Genomic DNA, 26,198 nt, shown 5'->3' on the forward strand with positions numbered 1-26,198 from the left:
AAATAAAATCTGATCTATTTTTGATTTATTTTCCATCCACACATGGTATTCTTATTAAACTACTGTCAGCACTTTCCCCCCTTGTGTACAATCTGATTTTTATTTTTTTTTTAATTCTTTCTGAGAAGCCTTTTGCAGAAAGCAGGTATCTTGTCAGTCACTAAGCAAATCAATTCTAAAACTTGCAGGTTGGAGCAGGGCTTTGGAGAAGGATTTACAGGATCCAGAGATGAGGCTGAAGACCCTGGTGAGGGAAGGTAGCTTGCTGGACTTTTGCTACCCCTGAAAGGGGCTCACTTTTGACTGTGTGACTTGGCTAGAGGACTGAGCCACTGAAGACCTGCCTAGTTAGGTTGGCAACCTCCAGAGGGTGCCAGGAGCAGGGGGGAAAAAGGATTGCACACCCAGCCAACAGGAGGCACTCATGAGGGGAGTGTCATCTGTCCCGAAAGAACTAATCTGCAATTCAAAGTAGAATTCATTTTTTGCATCATATTCCTGTAAGAGAGACCCTGCTACCATCCTTAATTTATTTCTGCTTCAGTGCTTCCTAAAACAAAAGCTTTATGGGAAATAGTCACAAACCACTGTTAGGCACTACTCTGCATTTTTCTAGAGGTAACAGTTCTCTTTAGCTCAAACTGATCATTAATGGAACTTAAAATCAAATCCATATGAGGTGGCAGCACATCAAAAGACATTAATCTATTAAGATATGCCTTAGAGGAGTGAAATGAGGCACTAAAGTAAAGAGCATTAGATTAATGTATTGTAGGAGGTGCTGAGTGGCTCAGGGCTTCTCTACAGACAGAGCAGCACCAGTTTAACTTGCAGTGCAATTTTATACTGAATTAGCTACGTTAGTTCAAAAGGCTGTGTGAAGACTCATTTCAGTATAAACCAGTTTTATTTCACTTTAGCTAAACCAAAATACAGTAACTCCTCACTTAAAGTCGTCCTGGTTAACGTTCTGTGACGTTGCTGATCAATTAGGGAACATGCTCATTTAAAGTTGCGCAATGCTCCCTTAAAACGTTGTTTGGCAGCCGCCTGCTTTGTCCACTGCTGGCAGGAAGAGCAGCCTGTTGGAGCTAGCCAGTGGGGGCTTGGAAGCAGGGTGGACCGGCAGCCCCCCTGTTAGCTCCCTGCTCCCCTAAGTTCCCTGAGTGGCAGCCACCCAGCAGGCTACCAATTGCTGGGCAATTCAGCTGTCCTTCCCCGCACTGCCATGTGCTGTTCCTGCTCTCTGCCTTGGAGCTGCTCCCGGGAGCCTCCTGCTTGCTGTGCAAAGTTGAGGGGGGGGGAAAACGAGGGGTGCTAAATGTCAGGGTATCCCCCTCACCCCCATTCCTTTACCCCATTTCCACAAAGCGGGGGGGGGGAGGGAGAGACAGACAGACACGACAAGGCTCAGGACTGAGGGAGCTTGCTGGCAGCAGCGGTTGTCTCAACTTGCTGATTTACTTAAAAAGGCAGTGTATTTAGAGTGGAGTCAGCCTACTTAAAGGGGCAATGCTCCTCTCTCTCTCTCTCTCTCTCACGCGCGCACACACACACAGTGTGTCTCTGTCTCTCTCTTTGCCATGCTGTCTCCCCTCCCTCCATTCCTGCTGCCTCCTAGAGTGTGAGGCCACATTAACAACTTGTTAACCCTTGAGGGCTCAGGGGAGTGCTAGTTCATCATTTAGCAGTAAGGCATTCCCTAGGAAATATCCCACCCTCTTCCACCCTCTGACTTCACCACCTCAACCAAGCTTCACAATCATCATTGCTGTGTACAGTATTAAATTGTTTGTTTAAAACTTATACTGTGTATAGATAGATAAAATATAGTCTTTTGTCTGGCGAAAAATATTTCCCTGAAACCTAACCCCCCTATTTACATTAATTTTTATGGGGAAATTGGATTCGCTTAACATCGTTTCACTTCAAGTAGCATTTTTCAGGAACATAACTACAATGATAAGCGAGGACTTACTGTAAGTCACTCACTGAACTAAGTGTTCAGACAGGAATTTGCACGTTTAACTAAATCAATATAAGTTTGTGGACAGTCAACCCCTCCCTACTCTAATTGTTCCAGTTATGCACAATACCTAATGAGAACTCAGAACTGCGTCTTTAAGAATATTGGCTTCTACTGCTTCTGTCTCTTTGGCATCTTCTGCAGTAGGAGCTGATGGCAGAACCCAGTGCAGAACCCCAGCTTTACCTCCTTACCATTGTATCATAAGCAGAGAATGGGCAGCAGGTACCCAAAGCCACTTTTCATGCATCAGAACAACCTCTTTGCCACTCCTATTTAAAAAAGGATGCAGTGCAGAGTCAAAACAAATAGTGGTGTATGTTGCGGTTTAAAAACCATGAGAGGTTTAATTTTTAAAGGCAATCAAAGCTCTCAATAATTAGGACAGTGTCCAGTTATTAGGGTAATGAACCAGTGACAGCTTGTAACATTGGTATCCCCTAGCAGAGCTTTGTGGAGGATAGCATTTCTATGGGGAGGAGACTACTATCCTGCATTTTCTCCCCTCTCCATGCAATTTCCATTCAACCTCGCTGTAATGCAATTTTTTTTACCCTACGTCTGAACCATGAGTTATGCTTAGTGGTGGGTGTTTTTGAAATTGTCACCTGTTCACACCCGGGAAAAGAGAGTGGGGAAAAGAAATTAAAGAGAAAAACGAAATTAATATTTACAGAGATTGACTGTCACCATATCAAGGGCACCTAACTGAAGTCAAGAGTGAATAAGTACCTTCCCCAGCAAAACAAATGAAAAACCGCAAGTTCTTCTAGTATACTGCTGTCTGCAGCTATACGGCCATACTTTATATCAAAAGCTTTTTAGCATTGAGAGATTACAGCCGTATCAGAAGGCTGGATATAGGACTTGTAACCAATGTTATGGCTGACTACTTTTCTTACATTATTCACAAACAACTCTGCTTTTCATACTTTCATCCCAATTACCCTATATCAATCAATTAGCCAACAGTTTCAAAATAGTTTTATACTCAAAGTTTATTAATGACATCTATGTACTGAATAAGCTAATCTTTGCCTTTCCAGGAAGCACTGTAATCAAAATAGTTTCATTCAAAAGGCACATCTCCTTAATTTTAACTATAATTTAAATTTGCCATCAGTAATGGCACACATTGTTTAAAGGAACCCTTTTCTGCTACAGTTTTTAAATGTTTTTTTCTATCCTGCATTTGTAATATTTACAGGTCTGGAATTTCTACTGATTTTCTTTTTTTGCCACTCCTGTTCCCCCAGTGGTTTGAATGGAACTAAAATTAGCTTCACACTAGGTTGTCAAAACATTGTCTGCAGCTACATTGTCTGTAGGTTGCTACATTGTATGTAGCACTTTACTTTGATTATTTTGGGGTGAGGATCCTGTCACAGACCAGGACCCTACCGCGCTAGTTGCTGTACAAACACAGAACAAAAAGAAAAGGAGTACTTGTGGCACCTTAGAGACTAACCAATTTATTTGAGCATAAGCTTTTGTGAGCTACAGCTGAATGCATCCGATGAAGTGAGCTGTAGCTCACGAAAGCTTATGCTCAAATAAATTGGTTAGTCTCTAAGGTGCCACAAGTACTCCTTTTCTTTTTGCGAATTCAGACTAACATGGCTGCTACTCTGAAACAGAACAAAAAGACATTCCCTGCCCCAAGCAGCTCACTATCTAAAGAGAAGAGATGGATACAGACACATAGGGGAGTACAAGGAAACAATATTGGTCAGCCTGATAAGCAGTGGTTTTAATGCACCAGCAGCCTAACTATTGTCAAGTCTTTTTGTAGGCTTCGCAGCAAAGGAGAGTTTTAAGGAGCGTTTTGAGGAAGATGAGTTAGTTTACCTTACCATGCTGACATATGTTAGGTCTCAACCTGTCACAGCATCTCAACATGTGCTTAACTTTAAATATGTGAGTAGTACCACTGACTTCTACCCACATGCTTAAAGTTAAGCACATACATAAATTCTTTGCTGGATTAGGACCTTAGTATATCAGCATCAATCACCAATACAGCTCTGGACAATGTGTTTAAATGCTGTGGCAAATGCAGTGGTGAGCCACACCAAAACAGCTACAGGCTGGGTTTGTTGGCTTTTAGCTGCACTACACTAGAGAGATGGGGTAAGTTTGTGTTTTAAAATGAGATTAAATGGAAAGGACCAAGTATGATTACAAGCATTTTTGCAGGTCAAGCTCAGATCCTATGAACCTTTCCCTTTGAGAAGGAAATACCTTGTGCAACCCACACTAACACAAGTGGAACTTTGTCCTCCTCCAATGGCCATTCCACATATCAAGATTTATGAGTCTACTACACCTTCAAACTGGTGGATTAGTGCAGGTAGCAAAGGTTCATGTTTTAGATCCAGAGGTCATAGGTTCAGTCCCCCTTGCCAACAACCCATTCCATCCAGGGTCATCGCATTACTTTAGGATGTGAATGTGCATTTTTTTTTAAAAAAACATGTTTTGATCTGAGAGCTTCCTTTTGTTACAATAGAGGGAAAACTTTAAATCCTCGCCCATTAATTTGAAGTCATATTATTACATTGTAATTCTACAGAAACAAAAATATATGAAAACCAGGAAATCAGTTAGAGTCCTTTGTGAAGCTTCTGATCCTGAATCCCCACCCGCTGTACACCTAATAAGAATATAACTGCAAATGATGGTTGAGATTTTTTTCAAAGCAGTGCAGAAAATTTAGCCATACATCTTCCATTGAAGACAACTCAGCTTCACTTATAGCCTAAATTGGGATTTGAATTTGGATGTTTAGAAACAAAATACCAGTGCACTCACTAATCCATTGCACTCCACCTGCCCTTTTACAACTCGTGCCCAATTTTAAAGTAAGTAAAACAATCTGTTTACCACCTCGTCATTCTCCTTAGATACCATGTATGCACAAACGGGATCCAACAAGCAGGCTTTGAAGTACATGGGAAAGAATGCTATATTACGTATTAAACAGCTGTATATTATTAATATACTGTCTCAGTGCATTAGAAAATCCTGTACTGATTACAAGAGTTTAATGACTTTCACTAGTTCTTTGAAGGATTTATTTTAATCTTTACATGCAGGCACACATATGGTCCGACACAGTCTCTAGGTGTTGGCCTTAAAACACAATTTCCAGAGAGAAAGGAATTTGGAAACACTCCCTGATCATCACTTCCAGAATCAGGGAAAGGGTAGAAGGATCAAGAGAGTAAGACACATCTCTGTTATCTCACAGGCTAGAATTCAAATTGATGTTGGTATCTCCCATTATTTTTTTCGTCAGCTTCAGCCTAACGTTCTCTGTGTTTCTTGCTTAAAGCAGTGACCATTTTTTGGAGAATTACTCCCTGTTTACAACAGCATGGGGGTATAGCCCAGGGGTTCTCAACCTTTTCCCTTCTGAGAGCCCCAACATGCTATAAAAACTCCACAGCCCACCTGTGCCATAATAGCTGGTTTTCTGCATATAAGATCTAGGGCTGGTGTTAGGGGGTAGCAAGCAGGGCAATTGCCTGGGGCCCCATGCCACAGGGGCCCCTGCAAAGCTACATTGCTCAGACTCCAGCATCAGCCCCAAGGGTGGGGCTCAGGGCCCTGGACTTCAGCCTCATGCGGTGGGGCTTCAGCTTTCTGCCCTGGGCCCCAGCGACTGTAATGTCTGGCCCTGCTTAGAGGCCCCCCTGAAACCTGTTCGCAGCCCCCAGACCTCTGGTTGAGAACCACTGGTACAGTCTATGAACAAGAGGCAATCAGGGAACATGAAAACAACATTGGCTGCCCAAGAGAAATATGTTTTCTAGCACCTGGGAGGCTAGGTTGCCAGACCTTTGGTAAACTTTATTTATGTATGTGCTAGAACCTTCCAGAGCATTCAGTTATTCAAAATTCCATACCATGGTGCTGAGCCTGCAAGCACATATGCACCTGTGTAACTAGCACAGACTAGTTGCGTATATTAGATCTCATCCAGGGCTCTTTAATATACCCAGAATGATGGTACTCCCACGTTTACTGAAAATAGACCAATGAACATTGTTAAATAGCAACTTGCACACTGATCACCAAGCTACTTGGTTTTCCCTTCAGTCATTTGCCACACCAGGTCCTGCTTCCCATTTGGAAACACAGAAGGAACATAGTGGCTGCGACACCGACGTCTGTTAGGAGGTCACAATGCCCCAAGTTTGAATCCACCTTAGAAGCACTATTCCAGGCTGTCTGCAGATTTGGGCCCCATTGCACTGCTTTACTCTCAAAGTTCTCTTCACGTTCAGACGATCTAGAAGCTATTTTTTTAAATGAAAGAGTAAGAAAGGAAGGATGGTCACACCTCTCCTGAAACCTGTTTGCATCCCAAGGCTGAGAGAACTCCTGATTTAAACTGTTTACGGCCCTTTCCACCTCCGTTCAAGATATTTGCACCTCTGCTAACTGGATCTTCCTACTGAAATTGAAGTTTTACTTTTTAAAAAAAATACAGCTCCAACGGGTTCTGTAGGATCTGCATATTGCGATATGTACTGAGGCAGATTTAATAGATCCAGGATTCCTTATCGTATCCTTTCCAGTTTTTGACAATTTGTTTTCTTATCAGCTCTGATAGTAAATCCACATTGGTGGGCCCTTTAAATGAAAGGCTCTTTAAGCTAATTTTGTCACACTGCCTTTTCAAAGGATAGCACATTTGAGTTCTCCTGTTACATTTTAAGTGGTCTGTACTGCTTCTAATTTCCTGTACTCTGATGATCTCCCAATCTTTGCATGTGCACACATGCACACACACGCAACACTTTCTATCTATTTTTTTTTCTTTACGTTACTAGGCATACCAAGCAACCTCCCTAAAATTAGTTTGGGCAGTTTTCCAGAGCAGTAGTTCTCAACCAGGAGTACATGTACCCCTGCGGGTACGCACAGGTTTTCCCAGAGGTACATTAACTCATCTAGATATTTGCCTAGTTTTACAACAGGCTACATAAAAAGCACTAGTGAAGTCAGTACAAAACTAAAATTTCATACAATGACTTGTTTATACTCCTCTATATACTATACACTGAATAAGTACAATAATTATATTCCAATTTATTTTAGAATGATATGGTAAAAAGGAGAGCGTCAGCAACCTTTCAGTGATAGTGTGCTGTGACACTTTTGTATTTTTATGTCTGATTTTGTCAGCAAGTAGTTTTTAAGTGAAACAAAACATGGGGGTGACAAATCAGACTCCCGAAAGGGGTACAGTAGTCTGGAAAGACTGGGAACCTCTGTCCCAGAGGATAGCATCACTAGTATCCCCCACTTTATACACATTTTTGTTTCTATCTTTAGGTCCTGTAACATAGTATCATTTAAGATTCATTGCTCCTCTGCTTTGGTATAACCCACACAGGGGCATGATCTAACACTGTCCATACCAACTTTGTATACTTAAGATAGGAGTTAACAGTAGAAAAACTAAGATCTAGGCTTGAGTATAAGCACTGACTATATGAATAAAATGTAGTCTCTCTCCAGGATGCTGTCTCTCTTTCGACATTAAATGCATTTCAACGATACCTAAAAGCTCTGTCATGTTTTTTTTCCCCTCCCGTACACACACATGCAGGGTTTCTGACTATCTAAGTCTGGGATCCCTTTTCTAAGTAGGTTTGGGAAACATGAAACTACAAGGGAGCACTAGGCAGAATGCAGGCACCCCTACAACCTCAGTCCTGACCTGCCATACTCCTGAGAGTCATTCTAGGCCTCTTCTGAGCAGAGTGAAGCGGTGACACGCCTATGAGGGATCACTACAGACAGCCAAACTCATTTGCACCTATAATCTTTATTTAGGATTTGAATCCCAGTCTCCAGAGGAAAAAGGCTATAGCCACTAGCTTACAGCTGCACCTAGCCCCACCCAAGGGCAGTTTAAGCTGCATTTCATCTTGTCTAGCTTTCCCCCCACCAATGTTTGCCAAGCAAAGGTTGCAAAGGGGACCGCCTACCCAGCAAACTGCGCTCTCTGGCAGTCAGCCATTTCCTGGGGGAGCTGAGCCTCACCTGAACAGCGTGCAGTGAGTTTAGCATGCCTACACTTCCAAGCTTGGGTTTTATAACCCAGTACAGAATGGCCACCACGCACAGCGCTCATTTCAACTGTGGCTTTACCAGACTGCTGATGCACATACCACCAGCTCGGGGGCAGGAGAACAGGGAGAGGGAATGGTTTCCCCCCATGAAAAAGCGCTTTCTGAAAATGGCAAGATTTTGCAGGATTCCACAAGCATTTTTGCAAAACATACATTCCATTCAGGCTCTACTGAAACTCTTTCCCCCTGGTGTGTCTGTCCTTTTTAAGGATCTGTGCACATGTGCCGATGGCCTCAAACTGCTGCAGGAACATGGCAAGAGGAAGCAACCGGGGGCACTCTCCTGCGCCATCTAAGAGCCTGAAGCACACACCCTTACAGCAGCGAGCACCAGCACACCTCAGTGGCGCTGTCAAATGAGGTGCATCACTGCTTTATTTTGCGGTTTCCAAGTTCATGACCGTTTTAAAAGAACTTCCATTAGACTGGTGCACTTGTGTGTCACTGCTGACTTCTCGTTTCCTCCTTGCACCAAGGGCCAGAGGAACAGGTCCCTTTGGGAGAAGCCATCCAAGCCCAGCAAGTTCACTCCTTTCTCCCCACCACACAGGGCTGTGGTTGCCTGCCTGGCATCCACCAGTCATCTAGAGAATAGCAGTTGCTCAGTGGTGGCTGGAGCATCACTTGGTATGATTGTGGTTTGGATTTCTTTTGGGGGTGTGAGCAACCGCGCTTAGGAAGAATGTAATTTGCATGTTAATTATAAATGTTCCTCCTTCCTGTTTTGGTCTCAAAAGAGTCTAGTACGTGGGACTGCTACTGAGGGGGCATTAAAACTCCAGCTTGTATTATGGTAAGTGGCCACAGCACAACACCAAGCTCTCTTTGCTCCTGTCTTTCTTTTGCTTCTGTTTTGGAGATTATATATTTTACTCCAGACACTCAATTCAAAAGACAGGCTCTGCAGAGACTGATTCTCTCCCAGCTCACTGCCAGTCACTTCTGTGTTACTGAAAAGCTGTGAAATTCCATTACTTTTATACTGAATTCTACTCATCTATCTATTTTTTCCCCTCAACAACTCTCACAAAGAGCCCAAATCTATTGTGTGCTTTGGCTCGTGCTGGACTTTCTTAAAGAGGGGAAGGATTTAGGAGCTGCTTAATTTAGAAGAGAAGGATAAAGTGACCCCTCACAAAGAACTGTGTGTAGAAAGAGCTGACAGGACGAGCTGCAACCATGCAGCTTCAACATTTCTTTTTGTCCACACTGGCAATGCACCAGGATGCAAGGAATGGCTGCAGGCGGAAGCACCATCAAGGCAGTTTGATCCAATGAATAGGACACTGGACTAAGATTCTGGAGACCTGAATGCTTTCCTGGCTCTGCTACTGACTTGCTGCGTAACCTTGGGCAAGTCATTTCAGCTCATTTGTGCTTGTTTCCTCTCTCTCTCACACACACACACCCCCACGCACCCCCCTCCTTTGCCTATTTTGTATATTTTTAGATTGTATATATTTAGATTGTAAGCTCTTTGGGGCAGAGACACCCCGCCATACTATATGTCCATACAGTGCTAGCATGATGGGGTCCTGATCTAGATGTTGGGGCCTCTACCAGGTTCATTCACCTGCCAGCACTTATATAATTAGATGACAATCACGACTTCAACACACTGCTTTTGTTTACCAAAGCAAAGCATGTGAGAATTCCTGTTTTGACTAAAGGAGATTTACATACATTGCTGTCTACATGCATTAAAAAAAGAAAACCACACACATCATAACCCAAACAAGAGTTCTATTAACTTACCAGACAGGTTAACTGCAGGAATAGAAATTTACAACATTAAGGCAAAGTGGAAAAGTAAGACTCTTACTGATTGAGTATTTTCATTGGCACCTAAGCTTGGCTATTATATGTGCGTATATATATATATATATATATATATATATATATATATATATATATATATACACACACACACACACACTCTTTAATTTTGGCTCTGTATCCGTGTTGTCATTCCTTGCCACATTGTATTTAAGTCTAAACATATGTTCAGCAATAAAATACCTTGAGAAAGTAGCATCTGAAACAAGAGCTTATTTGAAACAAGGGATAATATTTCTTTTTACAGAGCCAAAAATCCCTCACAAAGCAACTGTGACACTGCAGCCATGCAGAGTCAGGTTAATATTTACCCATGTGCTGGATCCAAGGCAATTGCCCTTGGCTGGTCAAGGTCTTGCCAGAAGAGGACATTTCTAGACGTTCCATTGAGATTAGCAACTTCTATCCTATTGGTTTCCGAGTCCGTCCAGTACAGCTTTTTCCCAATCCAGTCACATGCCAGGCCATCCGGAGAAACCAGACCAGAAATAATGACATTCTGCACTACATTCCCAGTTTGGTTCAAGTACGTTTGCTTGATGGCTTCTTCACTCACGTCTGTCCAGTAAATGACGCCTTGTGAGTACTGAAAGTCAACCGCAGCGGCATCTTCTAAGCCACTGACCACTACAGTGGACTCCGGCTTCACTCCTCCAGCATCCACCAGTCTGACATCCCGACGATTGGCGAAAAGCAGAAGAGGAGAAGCTATGGAAGGGAAAGGAAATCATCTTAATGTTACCAAATGCGTGCAATTTTAAAGCTGCAAGTATAAAGCAGAGTGTGTGCATCTCCTCCTTGGATGGTGGGAAGCTGAGAGAAGAAAGGCTGAAGTTTCACACCAGGACTAAACATACACTACCCACAATGCCTCCGACCTATTTCAATATACCAGAGTGAAAAAGCACAAGATTGGTCAATTAAGGAAAAGCAAAGGGGTCCGACTCCATCTATCATGAGGCCTCCCAAATAACTGGAATCTAGATTATGTCTATGCCTTTCTGCTCCTCACATAATATACATCATGGGCTGAGCCAGGTCCAAACATGGCCTGGTTCAGAGGATTTAAAAAGAGACTTTAATATGGACAAAATTAGCATTTCCTAAAGTAGTCAGGCAACATGACTACTTTAAACACCCTTTGGCTGTGCGCTCACAGCCTCCAACTCAACTGAATATGTTCCAAACCACATCACGGATTACTCTGGATGCTCTAAACCTCTGTCAGCCACGAGGCTGGGGTTTGGAACGTAACAAGGTCCATGGGGGTTTAGAAGGCACACAACTGAATTGCATGGAAGCAGCAGTGCCACACTAAGGCCTAGCACAAGGCTCGTCACTAAAACACAGAGCTTAAGGTACCAGTCACAAAACCTTGAATCTCTGCTACATGTCCACGGCTGGAAACTACTGTACTCAGGGGTCTACCGAATTCACACCCATGAAAATCAAGTCATGGACTGTGAAATCAGGTCTCCCCTGTGACATCTGCTCTCCAGCTGCCCAACTCTGAAGGCAGCACCGCCGCCAGCAGCTGCAGAGAAGTAAGGGTGGCCTGGTATTGTCACCCTTGCTTCTGTGCTGCTGCTGGTGGCGGCACTGCCTTCAGAGATGGGCACAAGGGCTGTAGCCGCCTCTTTCCCACCACCCAGCTTCAGGCAGTACTGTCGCCAGCAGCAATGCAGAAGTAAGGGTGACAATACCAGGACCCCCTAACACGCATGCAACCCCCCTTTGGGTCCAGGCCCCTAGTTTGAGAAACTCTGCGGAGAAATCACACATTTTTCATGAGCGGGTCATAGAATAAGTAGCAAATTTAGCGGATGTGTAACACATCCATGAAATTTGCTTTTTACGCCGTGACCATCTCGTGAAAATTATAGGATTTCTCCACAATTTAAGTATACCCCTAACGATACTAGATGACGTGAGAAATCTCTTCAGTGAATCCCTCCAATTTTCACTAAAGAAGCACGGTCTTATAGTCTAAGCCATGGGAACGGACAGTCAGGAGATCTGGATTTTGCTGCTGGCTGTACCAGATTGCATGTGACCTTCAGCAAGTCCCTTTGCAATACCTACCTCCTTAGGGATGTTGCAAGATTCAATTTGCTAATTCTCGTGGAAGCCCATAGAGACACAGAAACTATTATCAAGTATCGGGGGTAGCCGTGTTAGTCTGTATCCACAAAAACAACAAATCTTAGGGCTTGGCTGTAGACAATGGATCGTGTGATGTGTCCTGGATGGAAGCTGCAGGCATGTAGGTAAGTATAGCGGTCAGTAGGTTTCCGGTATAGGGTGGTGTTTATGTGACCATCACTCATTTACACTGTTGTTTTTGTAGAAACTATTATTACTGATTCACCTCTTTCAAATTTGCTCACGTAAACTCCATCCCCCCTCTTTAACCTCAAGACTCTGAGGTCCTGTATACCCTCTTCAATCCCCTTCCCAGGATCACGCTTGTCTGCTAGACCACAATAACAGTTCTCCAGCAAGAGTACATTTCCTGCTCATTGCATTAAGCCTAACAGCTTCTTCCAGAAGAGGACCAAGTCCCAGGGCTCCTACAGGACACTGTCTTTCCCAATCACACCAGACAGTTCATGTTAGCAGCATGATTCTCTTCTCTCTGTATACCCCAGGGAGTTAAGGGTATCATCTTCCCTTCTGGGGGAAATAAAAAGCAGAAGCTTGTCATCAGACTGGCTCCATAAGTGTGGCAGTCCACTGCAGTAAAGCGAGCACACAGGGCTGGCCCAATAACACCATCACCAGTTGACAGGAATGCTAATATTTCAGAAGTGGGCACCAGTTGCTGAGAGTAGCAGAATTCTGCTTCTACTTAGCTTGCCAATGGTACAGTAGATCTTTACTGTAATCTAATGCAGAACTGTTTTCATTTACCAAACTATTTGTCACCTTGAGTCCTCCATAGTAATTCCACAAGCTCAAGCAACAGCTGCCAGACGTCTATGATAATCAATCGCTGGCTCCCCGACAAGACATTCATCATTCCAGCTGATGTTTCTGCCTCCTAAATGCACTCACAGTTGAGATCCAAAAACTTGCCACTCAATTCAAGAAACAACACTCAAAACAGACCAGCAAGGACAGATGTGTTATCTCATCTTCTATGGCTTCAAGCCTGTCCTATAAATATCTTCAGTTTCCAATTCTTGTTACAGTATATAATGTATGATAAAGTTAGCTCTCGATATTGCCTTTCAGATTCAATTCCTTCTGTACTTTAAAAAGAAATCAGATTATACTCTATTTTACCAGTTCACTATGCTGGCAGCTTTGTGACATACTAATGCTTTTCTTGTGAACCCTGGTCTCCAATTACACTCAATCCTCTAATAGCTACATTCATGGCATGGTGCATGCCATTGAAAAGGGTAGATCATAAAGCACATGTGACAGCAGCATATGTATGTGTGTGCAAGCAATGGAGCTCAGTTGATAGGTTTTACAACTAAACTTCAGCTGAACTCAAATCATGCCTAAGGATTCAGGCTATTTGAATTTTTTTCCAAGTCAGGAAAAAGGCTGTTTTATTTTTCTTTTTGGAGGAAGTATATACTTCTGAAAGTAATAAGGAAAATTTAAATCAGCTGGTTGCTTGGTGAGGCTGGGTAGCAAGGAACAGGCAATTGTTACTATGCTTGTTTCACTAAAAATTTAATATCGGTCTTCTAAAGTATTTAACTCAAGAAAGTTTATACAGCTTGAGGAGACTTATTTGATAGGAAATGAAATCCCAGTAGTGCTTCCATCTCATTTCTAAACTTGCCAAATTCCACCTTACCCTTGCCTTTAGAAAACTAGTAATAAATACCCATTAAAGCCCAACAGGTTGGTCACCGAAACCAAAAGAAAAAAAAAAGGTCTAAAATATAAAAAATTTTATTCCTGGAAACTCACTGGGTCCTCAAAAGCATGTCTATTTTAAATGGCACAGAATCAAGCCTTCTGAACAACGCTCCCACAGGTTGATGGTACAGGAGTCTATTCCGACTAAGCTCCTGAGGGCAGAGAACTTTCCAGTTATGCGTGTCACTTTACATAAGCAGTGGCTATATGCAGCCTGCCTAACACTGAGGCCATGAAAAAAGCACATGCACTGATTTAAAAAAAAAATATATATATATATGCACCCTCTACCAAAAAGTGAGTTTTGGGTGGAAGTAGAGGAGAATTAGGACATTCATTTGGACTTTTTCCCCACACTGAAGAAGACAGAGTGACTGTTACAAATACAATGAAGTTCCCCAGGCACAATCACCAGCAGAAGACTTCAACATCATTTTAACTAAAGATCAGATCTGAACAATGTCTAATCCAATCAGTATTGATATTAACCCAGCTTCCCTTCCCTTTCAACAGGCTCCAGCCTACAGCGAGCATCAGCAGGTAAACCGTGTACAGATACACATTAAATCACTGGACTCTAGCATGTGTCACTTCTCTGCTTCCAACTCCTTCTGATTGAAGTGCAGCCACATTGTGTTGGCTATAAACACCCAGCAAGGAAAAAACACGAACTTGCAATTGTGTTAATAATTATATAAGTCGATTGGCGAGACTAGCCAGAAATTATTTTTTTCAAAACAATAAAGATGAATTTTTAATTCAGTTTCCATTTGCAGAAAGAAAAATCACAGGTTAGTAGAACAGGGACATCGGGAAAAAAATCACACCCCCAAAATGGTCTGTTTTGTTCAGTTTAGATTTTGACTAAGGAAGTGCAGAAATCCATTTAGGAACAACAACTCCTGAGGTGAAAATAGTAAATAAATCACTTATTTTAACCAATATCCATTTTTTGTTTGAAATCCTGCCAGGATGGGGAAAGCTGAGACTCTTCTGACTTTACAAATAAAATCAAAGACAGAAGAGCAATGAGTTGCTCCAAATTCCAAGGCCCTGAGGTGATTAAATCAGGCTATATATCACAACTAAAGATGGTGGCAGTGCTCTGATGTAGTAGGAGGTGAGGATAGTACTGAATTTGTGAGACTAAGTGACCTGAAAGCAGCACATGGAGGATGTTAATCAGATCATCTTAAACAGCAAAAACCCCAAATGGACAATACCAACCTTACTGAAAATCTAGTTAATGGATTAATGTGGTTTTATGAGCCAACAAAAGCAGGCTTGAAGAAAAATATAACTACTCATCATCTTACTACCTTAACTGAAGTCCCTAAGATGCCGTTCACTGTTTCACATTTACTGCCACAACAATCTTGACACTGAACTATTTCATAGCAGTTCAAAACATAAATGGTGAGAAGCAAAGAGAGACTTTTCAAGCACTGGAAAGTCAAAGTCCTACTCTGAGGAACCAGTAGCAGCAGCAGAGATAAGGTAGACTGGAAACCTGATTTACTGCTTCATGAACAGTAAAAACAAGCTATTTTCCAGGAGATCCAAGATATTTTCACTGATCTGTTGGAGCACTTCTATTTTTTTTCCTTTAACAAAAAGAATTCAGTTTGCTCACAGAACAGAAGCATTATGAAGAGTGGCAGTACAAGCTTCCCTCAAACCATGCCACCTATATGCCTCAATCCTGACCTGCAGGAAATACCTTGAGCAGTGAAAGAACAGTTCACTCTCCAGGGCTCATTCAAGTCCTTGTTGTCTGAGGGCTGGTCTACACTACAGTTAGATCGACGTAAGGCAGCTTACGTTGACTTAATTATGTCAGTGTCTACTCTACAGCCTTCCTCCTGCTGATGTAAGTGCCCTACTACACTAACATCATAACTCCACCTCCAAGGGAGGCGAAAGGCTTATGTCACTGTAGTTAGGGTGATGCAGTGTCTGTGTACACACTGCGTTCCTTACAACGGCTGTTGGCCGTCTTGTCAATTTCATGCCCAGAGCCCAGCTTCCCCCGCCCCGCTTCTCTGGAGAGCTGGGTGGCTGGACCCCACTCCTGGTGCCAAATGGGGAGGCGAGAAGCCCCACACAGGGAACGGTGGAGGAGGAGAAAGTAGTAGTTTTTGTTCACTACAGTCCTGGGCTGGATTTAAAATCTACAAGTCAAGGGCTCTGTACCCATTTCCAATTCTTTTCAATCATTCTGTCCTCTGCCTCACCTTTGGGCCATAAAAAAACCCTCCATTACTTCTAACATTCAAGTGAACTAGACATAACAGGATACAATATTCCTTCATGGGGATGTTATTGCATGATTAACAAGTCCCACGTTCTCAACAGAGGAACATAGTCTGTGTAACATTTGGCTTGTAAACAAAACTTTTGTGATCAATGATGCTCCTGATCTCTGTAAATTGCTTATTATGGAAAAATGATTTATACTCTGAAAAGGGAAGAAGCATAAACATTAACAGGATAAGTGTAGAGCACAAACTGTTTGTTTATATGTTGTATGTATTACCACCCAACTGGCGTGACAACATTTTAGTCTAGCTACCAAAAAAAAAAAAGTATTCTTTTTAGTAAAGTTTGAACAGTTCATATTTTTCCTTAATAGGCAATATTTAAAACATCTGTATGTAGCTTGAGCTCTCATGATCCTTTTTCAAATAGAAAAATCTGAAATACCACAAACACTGTATCAAATAAATTCTGAACAGAGAGCAACCTAACACTGCAGAAAATTACAGAAGTCCTATTCCAGTTCTGAAATAAATGTAATCATAAAGCTACCTCTCGACCATACTTTCTTGTACAAGGAGGTATTATACTTAAAAAAAAACAAAACAAAACATATTTTCCACTAATAAGAAAAGAATGTGCTTGGCTTCATGTAACTATCTACCCACGTGTGGCTATACCATGAAATAGACAGAAAATACAGATCTGTACTGTTACCTGTCAGCAATGTGTTCTTGGGGAACCAGGGCGCAGTACCCAGCCTGTCTGACTCACAAAAGACCCCACACACACACACACCCCACCCAGCCTCTGCTTGAACCAAAACAGATCAGAAGAAAGGCTTACAAAAGCAATGAAAAGGCAGTGGAAGACACACCTAAACCCCTCCGGACAAGGGTGATAGGATTAAGGAAATTCCCCGAGCCTCATTTGCATTGGAGATGGGACAGGGAGGCATCTCTATTAGCATACAGAATGGAGAACAGAGATTCCAAGGCAAGAACAGCATTGAACTCTGGGACCAGCAAAGCACTGCATGATGGGGGATCTCTGCTCCAGATGTTAATGAACCCACGCCTGCACACACCCAGCTCTGTAGTTATCAGACCAATTCTAGTAATAAATCCTTTATTGATACCCAAAATACTGAAGCCGCCTAATTGCATTGTGAGTTCCCTCAAAAGAACACAGCCCATAGCCAGGAATGATCAATTCCTATTGTCTAACCTGAACAACACACCTTTGGTATACTCCCTTGAGCCATCAGTTTACCCATAAATGAATCTAGTGTTCTCCCCTGAACCATTGTTCTTTCCCTACAAAAACCCCATACCCATGCTCAAGTAAGTGTTCCGATGCCTGGATCCAAAATCTGTATCAGTTCCATTGGGACTTCATCTTCTCCTGACTGATTGTGCTGGGGGCTCTGCCTGTCTCCAGCACTCCGGACCCTCAGCTACCACCACCACCTGGGACCCCTGATCGAGTCAAGCTTCACGGAGTGGTGAGAACCCAGCTCTCTTTCTCTCTAGCCTTCTGACCCTGACTTGTGTGATCAGTTAGTTTTCTGAACCTGACTTTTATAATGAAATGTAAGTTAGATTTAATATTATAACTGCTTTATTTGTTTGGCTCCCCTATGGTTATTACCTGGCAATAAATAACTTTCATGGTTAAACTGGTTGCTTCTCTCTCTCTCTCTCCCCTCCCCCCATGTCATGTGTCTAGCAGAATGAACCCTATATGTGCTACTAAATATGATTGTTAATAATGTGACTTTGAAGTTATGTAGAGAATTAATTCCTATACTTAAAATTAGATAGAGTCCTAAGAGGAGGCTGGCATACTTCATGGAGTTCCCCCATGGTTAATTTCTCTATGGTGTCAGGCAAAGCAATTTGGGTACAATTCTTGTGATAACCCAAACTTTCACATATTACCATGCAGAAGCTGTAAGCTGCTCAACACAGAAATGTGGCTGAAAGGGAAACGCACCCACAGGTCCTCTATTCTCCCACAATGCAGTTAATTGGATCCTAACACCACTAAATCGACTGTAGAGGTCAGTTATATCTCAGCACAAGGCATTCCTCCCTCTTCTCCAAACTGATGCATATCTTAAACCTGCAGCCAGGGTGAATAAAAATCAATGATTTAATTTAAAAAAAAAAATGGATTTTTTTTAATAAAATGCTTTTTGAGGAAAAAACCCAATCTAAAGATAGTTTTAATTAAGATACATTATAGCTCAAAGATATCTCATCATGGAGTAGGGATTATAAATTCTAATTCTATAGTATGAGAATATATTCATGTAATGTTTAAGAAAAGTTTTGTAAATGAGTTCCAATAGTTCATGGATTAGGGAACCAATCTTATGGGGGGGCCAGGGGCTTCCGTATAGATTATTTAGGTTAGTCTTTCTATCTACCCAATGGGACTCAGTGCTCAGTCTAGGAGATACCGTCAGAGATGCTTAGTTTTGCAGTTCTCAAAACTGTAGATTTGTGTCTCCAGAGGTAACATGCTTGTTAACAGCAAAAATGTTTTAAAATAAATAAATAAATATATAGAGGTGAGAAATAACTGACCTCAACTCTATTGTCCTTCTGAAAATTTGTGCACACAGAGTCAATCCCTTACCTCTCTCTAAAAGTGCAAAGTTTCAAAAAGTTCAATGAATAGAAGATGGTTTGGGGCGGTGGGGGGAGAGAATAGATCTGGACAAGGAGAAGAAGTCTGGAGATAAATGTGAGAAGCGCGGGACATATGCTTGTTTTGTTAAAATAACGTATTATATGTTTGCTGTTGAAGAAAAAAAATCCAGAATACTTAACGTTGTTGTTTTAGTTAAATAAAACAATTTAATTGTCTGTCTGGTGATGTTCTCCTCCTCATACAGCATGGCAAGAATATCCTCCAAATACTAATGATTCACATGTTGAATTGGAGATAGTTCACCTCCCAATGACTTCATAAATATCTGTTTCAATTACCCTTGGTAAATGAAATAACCAACCAATCATTCATTCATTTTCTGATATAGCTGTAAAACTAATCAGAAATTTTTTCAAAATAAATCACTGTTTAAAAATGTATAGTATGTATCCTCTAAAAATGAAACCTACATCTATCTCTGAGTTGTGAAGAATACGTATTAAGGTTGTAACAACCAACAAGAATACACTTTTATGTAGAAAACCATGATTAAATAGCATCTTCCTGACAAGTGATTTAAATCATGATTTAAATCAATTAATTTGATTTAAATCAAATCCACCCTGCCTGCAGCCCTTTCCCCACACAGCCCTTGAAAAGATTTCAGACAAGGCCTGCATAAAGGACTTTATATTCCCACATGCCTGGTGTTTATTTTGTCCTTTTTCTGTGTAGTACCACTTTTTTTCTAGCAGCCTGGGTGGCTCAGCTCATGGGACCCAGCAGTAGTCAGCCATCAGAAAGGCACATTACCAAGTAGACAAGATATCCTCAAGAATGAAGGGGTTGGGGTAAGAGAGAAAAGAATCCTCAAGAGCTTGGCTAAACCAGCCTGCACAGTCAAGAAGAACCCATGATCATGTACTGAGGCAGACAAGAGGGGAGCACGGCACATACACACAAAAGTTTCCTTTTGCATTTTGAATGTGCGGGCAGTATATTCAGTGAACAAAAGCATTTTTCCCTTCCTTAAAACCCAAGGCTCTGCGTTCTCCATCCCAGCCCTGTTTACTGGCAGTTACTACTGTAGAGAGCCATAAATCCATTGATCAACTTCAAAAGATTAAATGCTGATCTTCCTCTAATAAACACGCACAATAAACTTGTCAAGTATGGTCCTCTAAAGAATGGGAGGTTATCACTTTCACCCTGAAAAAAACAAAATCATTTTCAAAAGGTGAATTCCCACTACAGTTCCAAAGTTATACAATTTCATTGCTGCAACAGGGAGGCAGTGGGTACTTGTGCGTAGAAGAAAAGTTGGGGAATCTGGAGTGCTGGGTTCTAGTCCTGGCTCTGCCACTTGTGTAAATTTGGGCAAATCACTCTAGCAGTCTGTCCCCACACGCCAATACACATTGGTAAAAATCAATCCATGGTTGCAAATGCACCCTTCCCGGTGCTACTAATTACCTCAGAGGGGTACTGTGAGGCTTAATTAATGCATGTTCACAAAGCACTTCAAGATCTTCTAGGGAAAAAGTGCCTTGTACAGCACAGTGTCCTACTACTGACTTTAACAGTAGTGCCATATATGACTAAAGGGGTGGGGTCTGGTGGACAATAGGCCATTAAAAAATAGTGCTCCAATGGGTGTTTTAAATGCATGTTTAAAAAGAATATATTTTCTCCTCCTCCTCTAGCAGCATTTGTTACTAATTTCCCTCTCCAAACTGTGAAAGGAAATGTCTGGGCTGCCAACCAAGAAGGATTCATTTACACATTCACTAGATTTTAGATGGAATCAATGTTGGAAATTCAGAGGGAGAAGACGACAGTATTTTAAACCTTGTAAGAATACCCAGTATTTATATATAGAATTTGTAACAGATGTCAGGGGAATTGTTCTTTAAATTTCACTTTTTTTTTTTTTTTTTACAACCTATATTTTAAACTGTTTACATGGTTACACAAAGCACAAACCAGTGCAAAGTAATCCAATCCACGCTAGTAGCCCAAAATATGAAATATTTTTAGCGGCAGCTTTATTTATACACACTAAGTATTTCAGTGAGGATCATATTGCTGAATACTAGAGACAGCTTGAAAATTAGTGATACATTTGCCAACAGGATAGAATAAAAAGGAGCCTGTTTGCGTGCAGGCAGGCACCTACCACCTCTACCAAAGAATGCTCAGGCAGCTTTAAATTATAAATATGAGTAATTGACTTTTTTTTTTTTTTTACATTAACTTAAAAGGACACCTGGCTTGGCTTGTAATGTAAGAGGAGCAATTCACTGCAGGGCCTTTAAGATTGGAATTTCCAAGAAGCCTAAGGGATTTGGGTACCTACCTCCCCTTAACACGCTTGTGAAAATTCCAACCTGTATTCCTAGATTAACTTTCCCACGTCCAAATACCAGAGGTCAAAATCTAGTTTAGTTGCCAAAGGGGAGGTTGGTTGTGTTAGTTCTTCACAAACATTTGTGCCTGTTGCAGAAACCTTTGCACAGTCAGGCATTATTATAAAGGGACTGTTCAAAAGATGCCAAGGACCACAAGAAGGGCTGTGGATGTGGTGCTCTGCCAGAGGCATATTGAGGGGGACGAGGGGAAAATACATATCACACCAGTACCTGACTGCACTACGCCTAGGCTGTAGTCACCAGGACAAAACTTACTAAAAATTCAAGACGCCTTTCTATTTTATTATGAGCTAGCCCTAAACTTTACTAAAGCAATCCCCAGTAATACAGAGAGCAAGACTGTGACTTGGCCTCACAAAAGAGTAAGATGACTACATTATAATCCTGCAGAGGTTATCGGAGGTGTCTTGTTCTGCAGGATAATCAGGTACAGCATGCCATTTACTCAAGTATACCCAGAAGGTTCAAAACCCAGAAGACAGATAAAGAATCCCAAACATATTTTCAATCTCATGATTTTGCGGGCCTGACTCATGATTTCTGAATGCGTGGGGTTGGCATTACTGAAAGCCTTATAAAAGTTATCAGGTTCAGGTAAGGTTGTCATTCCCCCAGCCCAGACACACAAAAACTCCTTCTTCATACCATTGTATGAACGGAATTTAATTAAAACCACTCAATAAAAACAATCCAGTTGCTAGCATTACAGCAGCGCCTAGACGCCCAACCAAGATCAGAGCACCACTGTGCTGGGCACTCTATGGGGAGAGAGAGAGAGAGAACAGTCCATGCCCAAAGGAACCTACAATCTAAACAGACAACACTAAGGATGTGAGGCTGACACAGAGGCAGAGATATGAAGGGACAGCAGGTCGGTGGCATAACTGGGAATAGAACTCAGGGCTCCCAGTCCAATCCACTAAACCAGTGGTTTTCAACCTGCGGTCCGCAGACCCCTGTGAGGTCACAGACATGTCCAAGATTTCCAAAGGGATCCACACCTCCATTCGAAATATTTTAGGGGTCCATAAATGAAAAAAGGTTGAAAACCACTGAACTAGACCACACTGCCACCCCAGAATAATTTCAATGTATCTTTCCAATTTTAACCAACATTTACAGTGGCATTTTTTTTTAGTAAGCTTAAAAAGTGGGTCCTAAGAATGTAATGTGGGTAATGGTTTTGGACTGTGTGTCTGGCATTCTCGTCTTCTTTCCCCGCCTCCCCGGGACTATGCAAATCTAGTATCTTTATCAATAGTAATCCTAAACATTATATGTCTTACTTATAGGGACAAGCACATATTAGTAAAACCGGTAGCTAACCTTACATATTGCTTTTTAATAAATGGACAATATGTTTTTAAAAGTCCATGTTACATTTTCTGAGTTGTGTGGGGTTTTTGAGTAGTTTTGGTTTTGTTTGGTTTTTTGGGGGGCGTTTTGTGTGTTAATTATAAGGTTTTAAGAAGCAGAGATTTATTTCAGAGTCCTGGTTTTCCTTGGCAGTCTACAGTTTGTCACTGCTAACGTTATTATTTACAACAAAATATAGCACTCTGATTATATACAATTTCATTTCAATTGGACTGAATTAGTTTATTTCCCTGCAACAACCAATTATCTGAAGAGAATGTTCCAAAAGGGGCCATCAAAGGTGCTTTATAAAAAATATGCAATTTGGGGGTTTGTTTAGCTTCTTCAAGCCTGACAGGAACTACCAGAGTTCTCTGTGAATTTACCTATTCTTGTCTCATCCAGCTCCTGTTATGTTCGCTATTTTAAGTAAAGGCCATTCGGTATCAAAAGACGATGGGCAGCTGACTTGATTTAGCACAGACAAGGTGGCTGAGGTAATCTCTTTTATTGGACCAATTTCTGTTGGTGAAAGAGACATGCTTTCGACTCAGCGCATTACACCTTCTGTATCAATGGTGTGCTTCCAGGAAGCAGAAAAGGGCAGCGCCCCCCATAGCATGCTGATGGAGCAGAGATAAGTTATTTGTGGAGCACTGCTTTAAAACAAGACTCCTCCAACTTGATCACTGGTGGACGACATATTAATATAGAGCATCTAAGAGACAGCATCTTATGAACAGTCCCCACGACCCCACCAAGTTCACAACTGCATGGATCACCTTCCTTCTCCTTTGTGAGCTCATTAATATCTGTGTCGCTAAAACAAACTGCTTACATTAGGAAAGTAAAATATGTATAGTTATCATATAATACAATTTAACAGCTGGAAAAAAAGGAGAGCCAATACCATGTGACCAGCCAACTCTCCACAGACCACCAAGCAAGTAAGCAACCACGGATCACATTTTGAGAACTGCTGCTTTATGACATTACAAAAACAGCATTTCAGCAGAGAATTCAGAGGCACTTACGTGGCACTACAGTGAGACTAGACAACCCTTCCCGTCCATTTTCAGTTTCATTTCAAGGAAAGGAAGTCCTTGGGGAATAAAGCCATCCACGTCTGGTACATTTTAATAAATAGAGAAAACTCCTAGAAGTTATTGCAAAACTATTGGCTCTTGGCAATTCTTGGTTTCTGCATTGTGAAACCTGTGTACCTCATCAGTTGTGAGAACTGCAACATGATGCCAGTCTAGCCCAGCTCATACTAGACATACAACGGGACCTATCCAGTCTCAACTCACTGCTCCGTTCATTTTTTTCTCCCCAGTTCAAAAACGTGTGCCTTTCACATGAGCATTTTACGGAGAGTTAAAGTTATGCTTTGGGGTACCCCTAACTGATTCATGTTATTGACAGGGCAATATATAAAAGTCGCCACCAGCCTCCTTCTCCAAGAGCCCAGCTGTTTGTACTAGGATCCATGAATAATTGCCAATTTCAAAGAAAATTTCCTGCAAGGCACAATTGTTGTATAAATAAATTTGAGACCTGCAGGGGGATTGGACGGGACAGTAGGACTTATTTACCCAAGAACTATGTGCAAACTGTGGTGAATGTTAGCACTTAAGCTACCTATTGCCCAGTAAAGCTTATTACCCCCACCTGAGAGATGAAACAACAACAAAGGTGTAGACCAACATCTCCAAAACTGGTTACCAATTTTGGGTCTCTGATTTGAGACCCACTGTTGTCCGATGTTCAGAAGTGCTGAGCACACTCAGAGCAGGGCTACACAACGGGGTTAAGTCAACCTAAGTTACACAACCCCAGCTACATGAATAACGTAGCTGGAGTCTATGTAACTTAGGTCGACTTATTGCATGTCTACAATGTGCTGGGTCGACGGAAGAAACTCTCCCATTGACTTGCCTTATGATTCTCGTTCCGGTGGAGTACCAGAGCCAACGGGAGAGCGACGTGGTTGATTTACCGGGTCTTTACTAGACCCACTAAATCAACCTCTGGTGGATTGATTGCCACAGTGTCAATCCATGGTAAGTGTAGACATGCCCTCAGATTCTGAAAATCAGGTTCCAGAAATCTCAAGCTGAATACCCAAGAAATGAGCAACCTCACAAATCAGCAGCCACTTTTGGAAATCTGAGTGTTAAGTGCTGAGTTAGCTATGGCTAGGATCTTCAAAGGAGTCAAAGGGAGTTTTTAGGCATCCAACTTCCATTGAATGTTAATGGTATTTGGGCACCCAACCGCTTAGGCTCCTCTTAAAAGGTGTAAATGTTTAACAGTGAGAGTATTTAACCACTGGAACAAATTACCAAGGGTCATGATGGATTCTTCATCACTGACCCATTTTTAAATCAAGATTGGACTTTTTCTAAAAAAGATGCTCTGGGAATTATTTTGAGGAAGATTTATGGCCTGTGTTATACAGGAAGTCAAACTAGATGATCACAATGGTTCCTTATGGCCTTGGAATCTATGAATCTATGAAAACCCCAGCTTAAATCATGAGGGAGACCTCCAGTCCTGGCACTAAAAAGCAGAAGTCCTTTACGTGCACTGCATTGCTGTGTGTAGTACACTAAGCCACACTGCCTCCTAGTAGTGAGTTGCCAGTTCAGATGCAGACAGCTATCTAGGAGGGAACTTGGCACTGTTACCAATAATGACAGAAAGAAAAAGTACCTTGAACACTGGTAAAACACCAATTTTGATCTCAAGTCTCCATCAAAAAATTATTCCTATTCAACACTGATTTGTCCACCACAGAGCGGGGTTTGATCTTTAATTTGCTCTCAGCCGCCAGCTGGCAAATTTCCAGTTCCGTGCTGAAGCTTTTAAAATCCTAATGGGATCATCATTCGGATCCCAAGAGTCTGTTTCTGCCCTCCAATATACATGCATGTATTATGCAAATGTATTGTGCACCTAAGGAGCCAGCAGCAGCCTGAAGTGCTACTGTAGCTCCACACATTCCTGGTATAAAGACATGGTTTATTCAGGCCAGTGCAGGGACCAAACCCAGGATCTCTCGATATAAAGGTACGAGCCTCCCCTGCTTGAGATAAATGACAAGGTACAATTAGCTTGGAGGCAACCACAGAAACAAACATCCATGCCTGGTCTAGCTAGCCCCTAAGGAGGGCAGAGCCACACTGCTGAAGTATGGGTTACGATAAGGTTCATCACTAGCTGCCAAATCCCTCCCTCCCATAAATTAAGACTGGCTCATTCCAATGTGGGAGGTCACTGCCCTATACAGATAACCATAGCCTCAAAAGAGAGATCTCTGGACTATAGACTATTCCACATACAGTTATGACCACCACATAGGAGCCTCCCTCCAGTATACAGTCATTAGGTAGCCACCTGGCTACCTGTGACTGTATCATTCTTACAGCTAATTTAGAGAGCCCACTTGAAGTGGCAGCAGGTGGATGGACATACTGGGTATGTCTACACTACAATTAGACATTCGTGGCTGGCCCATGTCAGCTGACTCAGGGCTCGTGGAGCTCAGGCTAAGGGGCTGTTTAACTGCAGTGTAAACATTCAGGATCAGGCCGGAGTCCAGGCTCTAGG

The 26,198-nt window shown here is 41.9% G+C and overlaps 1 protein-coding gene across 3 annotated transcripts in view; it reads right to left on the reverse strand.

The window, feature by feature from the left end:
* Positions 1-26,198, reverse strand: part of LRP5 (LDL receptor related protein 5) — a 248,622-nt gene that overhangs the window by 185,846 nt on the left and 36,578 nt on the right. For 2 of the 3 annotated variants that reach the window (XM_073347077.1, XM_073347076.1), the window contains exon 2: positions 10,320-10,716. The exons of the other annotated variant lie outside the window; for it this stretch is intronic. In XM_073347077.1, coding sequence (XP_073203178.1) covers positions 10,320-10,716 — 397 coding nt within the window. The remainder of the gene's footprint in view (positions 1-10,319; positions 10,717-26,198) is intronic. 3 annotated transcript variants of the gene reach the window in all.

This window comes from Lepidochelys kempii, chromosome 6 (genome assembly GCF_965140265.1).
Source record: "Lepidochelys kempii isolate rLepKem1 chromosome 6, rLepKem1.hap2, whole genome shotgun sequence".
NCBI lineage: Eukaryota > Metazoa > Chordata > Testudines > Cheloniidae > Lepidochelys > Lepidochelys kempii.